The sequence below is a fragment of the Pteropus alecto genome, unplaced genomic scaffold, assembly GCF_000325575.1.
Source record: "Pteropus alecto unplaced genomic scaffold, ASM32557v1 scaffold95, whole genome shotgun sequence".
Classification (NCBI taxonomy): Eukaryota; Metazoa; Chordata; class Mammalia; order Chiroptera; family Pteropodidae; genus Pteropus; species Pteropus alecto.
The window spans coordinates 15879144-15881956 of record NW_006441071.1 but is presented as its reverse complement, the minus strand read 5'-3'; the positions used below and the strand labels follow the sequence as shown (position 1 = coordinate 15881956).

At 39.5% G+C, this 2813-nt stretch overlaps 1 protein-coding gene across 1 annotated transcript in view; it reads left to right on the top strand.

Moving 5' to 3' along the window:
- Nucleotides 1–1729, top strand: part of DOCK8 (dedicator of cytokinesis 8) — a 201736-nt gene extending 200007 nt beyond the window's left edge. Inside the window, 2 exon segments of the mRNA XM_025051397.1 lie at nucleotides 1–99; nucleotides 524–1729. The exon segment at nucleotides 1–99 is cut by the window's left edge and continues 39 nt beyond it. Of these exon segments, the coding sequence (XP_024907165.1) occupies nucleotides 1–99; nucleotides 524–584 (160 nt within the window). The 3' untranslated portion in view covers nucleotides 585–1729.
- Nucleotides 1730–2813: the final 1084 nt, after the last annotated feature.

Below are 2813 nucleotides of genomic sequence, written 5' to 3'. Positions count from 1 at the left end.
GAAGAACTACAACAAGCTGAAAGAGAACCTCAGGCCCATGATGGAGCGGAAAATTCCAGAACTCTACAAGCCGATATTCAGAGCCGAGAGTCAAAAGAGGTAAGAACCAGGCAGAGGAAGCCTCCTTCCTGGGGCGTAAAGGATAAGACCTGGGGCCTGGCCATCAGGGCACGCTCTGCTGTACAGCACCTCCAAGGGCTGGGAGTGGGTCTGGAGTCAGAGACGCTGCCAGAGCTTGATCTGTTCTGCTTCCATCTTGATCCTCCCTGTGTCTCTCCTGACCTCACTGGGACCCCTTTCTGTTGGCCTCCTGCCAGCCGTCTTCCCAGGGCCAGCTTACTGCTTGTGTTTTTTCTGGCGCAGTGTAAAAGGATCTCAGCACCATCTCTTGTTTACTTATTTGCTGAGTTCTCCATGATTGATGTCCTTTTCCAGTGAGTGATTTTTTGCCCCCATCCCTCTCTTTAAAAGGCTAATTGATCTTTCTTACCTCTGTTTTCTCTTTCTCTCTCCTTAATTTCAGAGACTCCTTCCACAGATCTAGTTTCAGGAAATGTGAAACCCAGTTGTCACAGGGCAGCTAAGAAAAGCTGTCTTCGCCCATGGAGACTGAGGCCCTGTAACCCTGGAGAAGGACTCACTGGTACTTGAGACAGGACATTTGCCACGCAGGACAGATTGCATGCTTCCTGACCAGACAGCACTCTAGAAGCTTCGGGATCCAAGTGCCCACAGGAATTACTCCCAAATGGGGTCTGATCAGATTTTGGCCACGCTGAGAGGTGGGAGTGGTAGAGGATGGCTAATGAGGGGTGCCTGTGTATTTATTAAAGCATGGTTTTTCATAATCGTGTACAAAACAAGCTATGAACAGTGTGTCCTGCTGAGTGGTCAGTCATAGTTTACCTGAAAGATGACTTCCTCTGGCCCATATTTGGATTTACAGGGTAAACTCATATTGCCCAAGGAGAAATGGAAAAGTTGTCTACCAATCTATTCAAAGTGAACTTCATTCATCCCCTCCTTATGAGAAAGAAGGGTGAGCTTGCAGGATTACAAAACGTATTCAGTAAGTCTGTGGGGGGAGGACTTACTAGAAATCTAAAAATCATGATGGTTGGAAATTTGGGGATGGATTAATCATTTGTGAACTCACTACCCTAATGGTAGCTGTGGACTAATTGTTGTACAGTCATTTTTGCTTTATTGTTACTATTAATTTAACATGCGTTTATAGAGGAGCGCACTCGAGGCATTGATTAGGAGATACATGGTACTCTGAGTGGTCGGCCAGAAGTCGTGGATGCTGCATTCGCTTAAATTGAAACAATTCTCCTATGATGCTTTGCGTTTTCTTCTGATGCTCATGCTCACTCACTCTTTCTCTCTTCCTCTCTGGAACCAAGTTCATTTTTATAAGAGGCTAATATCTCTGCTTTCATTTCAGAACACTGTGCTGTCAGCATATGTACATCACTTAAAATATACAGTCAGCTTTGAATTCTTTTGATAATGTACTTTAGGAAAAAGATGAACAAAATTATTGTTTGAGAATTAAATTATATATTTTTAATATGACTGATTACCTTGACTGGTACTAAAAATGTAATAAGAATTGTAAACAAAATGTTTCCCGTTGCAACTTGTGTTTTTTATATTGACAACTCTTAATGTTTTGTAAAGCACTTCAGAGAAGAAACATGCATAATCGTGGCCTTGGTCAAACAGAGCTATCCAGGGTCGTGTCTCTTCTGCGCTATTTAATCTTGGTGTTCCTGAGGGAATTTAATTTGGATATTCCAGAACTTTTTGTTTATACCATCACGTATGCATTAATTTATATTCCGAGAAAGGACTTTTTTTTTTTTATTATTACTAAAGCTTAAGTTTAATTGGCAAATTTGTTTCTTAAGCATTTGGGGCACAACTGTTTTTAAAGTATATTATACACTTAATTGCTTTTAAATGAGTGTACATGATGTATTTTAATTCCATATGTTGTTTAGTATCTTCTATGTGGGAGATAGTTGGTGAGACCAAGGTTAAATAACATCGTTACTGCCCTCAGTAAAGTCTCTCAGTTTAGTGAGAAAGAAACTCTATATGAGTATAGGCATAATACGCAGCAGTCTAGAACAGGCCCTATGGAATGCAACCTTTCCTCAGTGACTCATTATCAACACCTATTACATTCTGCCCTCAAACAATAAGGTTTAGGTGCTAAACTTAGCACCTAAGGGCTGTTTTTTATTTTAACCATAAGAGCCCTAGTACTCCTAATGATCTAGTATATCCTGACTAAATGTCCCCTGCTTTTATACCTGTTATCATGAGGTGTCTTTTTTTAACTCCCTCTTGTATGACCACAGTGGGTGCCACTTGCTTCACAAATGCAGGAACTGTGTTCACTGTTGCATCTCTATCCCCTAGCTTTGTGGTCAACACACAGATGACACTCAATAAATATTTGATGAGTGACTAAATGAATGAATAAGTGTAAGTAGGCCTGCTTCTAGAGCAGCACTGTCCAATAGAAATATAACACAAACCACATTGAAAATAATCATAAAAAGAGGTGAAATGAATTTTAATAATATATTCTATTTAACCTGATATATTATTATTTCAACATGCAACCAATATAAAAATTATTAATGAGGTATTTTACATTCTTTTTTTATACTAAGTCTTTGAAATTTGTATATTGTATTTTACACTTATAGATTTTACACTTTAGCTTAGTATCAACTAAGACCAGCCCCATTTCAACTGCTTAATAACCACATATGGCTAATGGCTACTGTATTGGATGG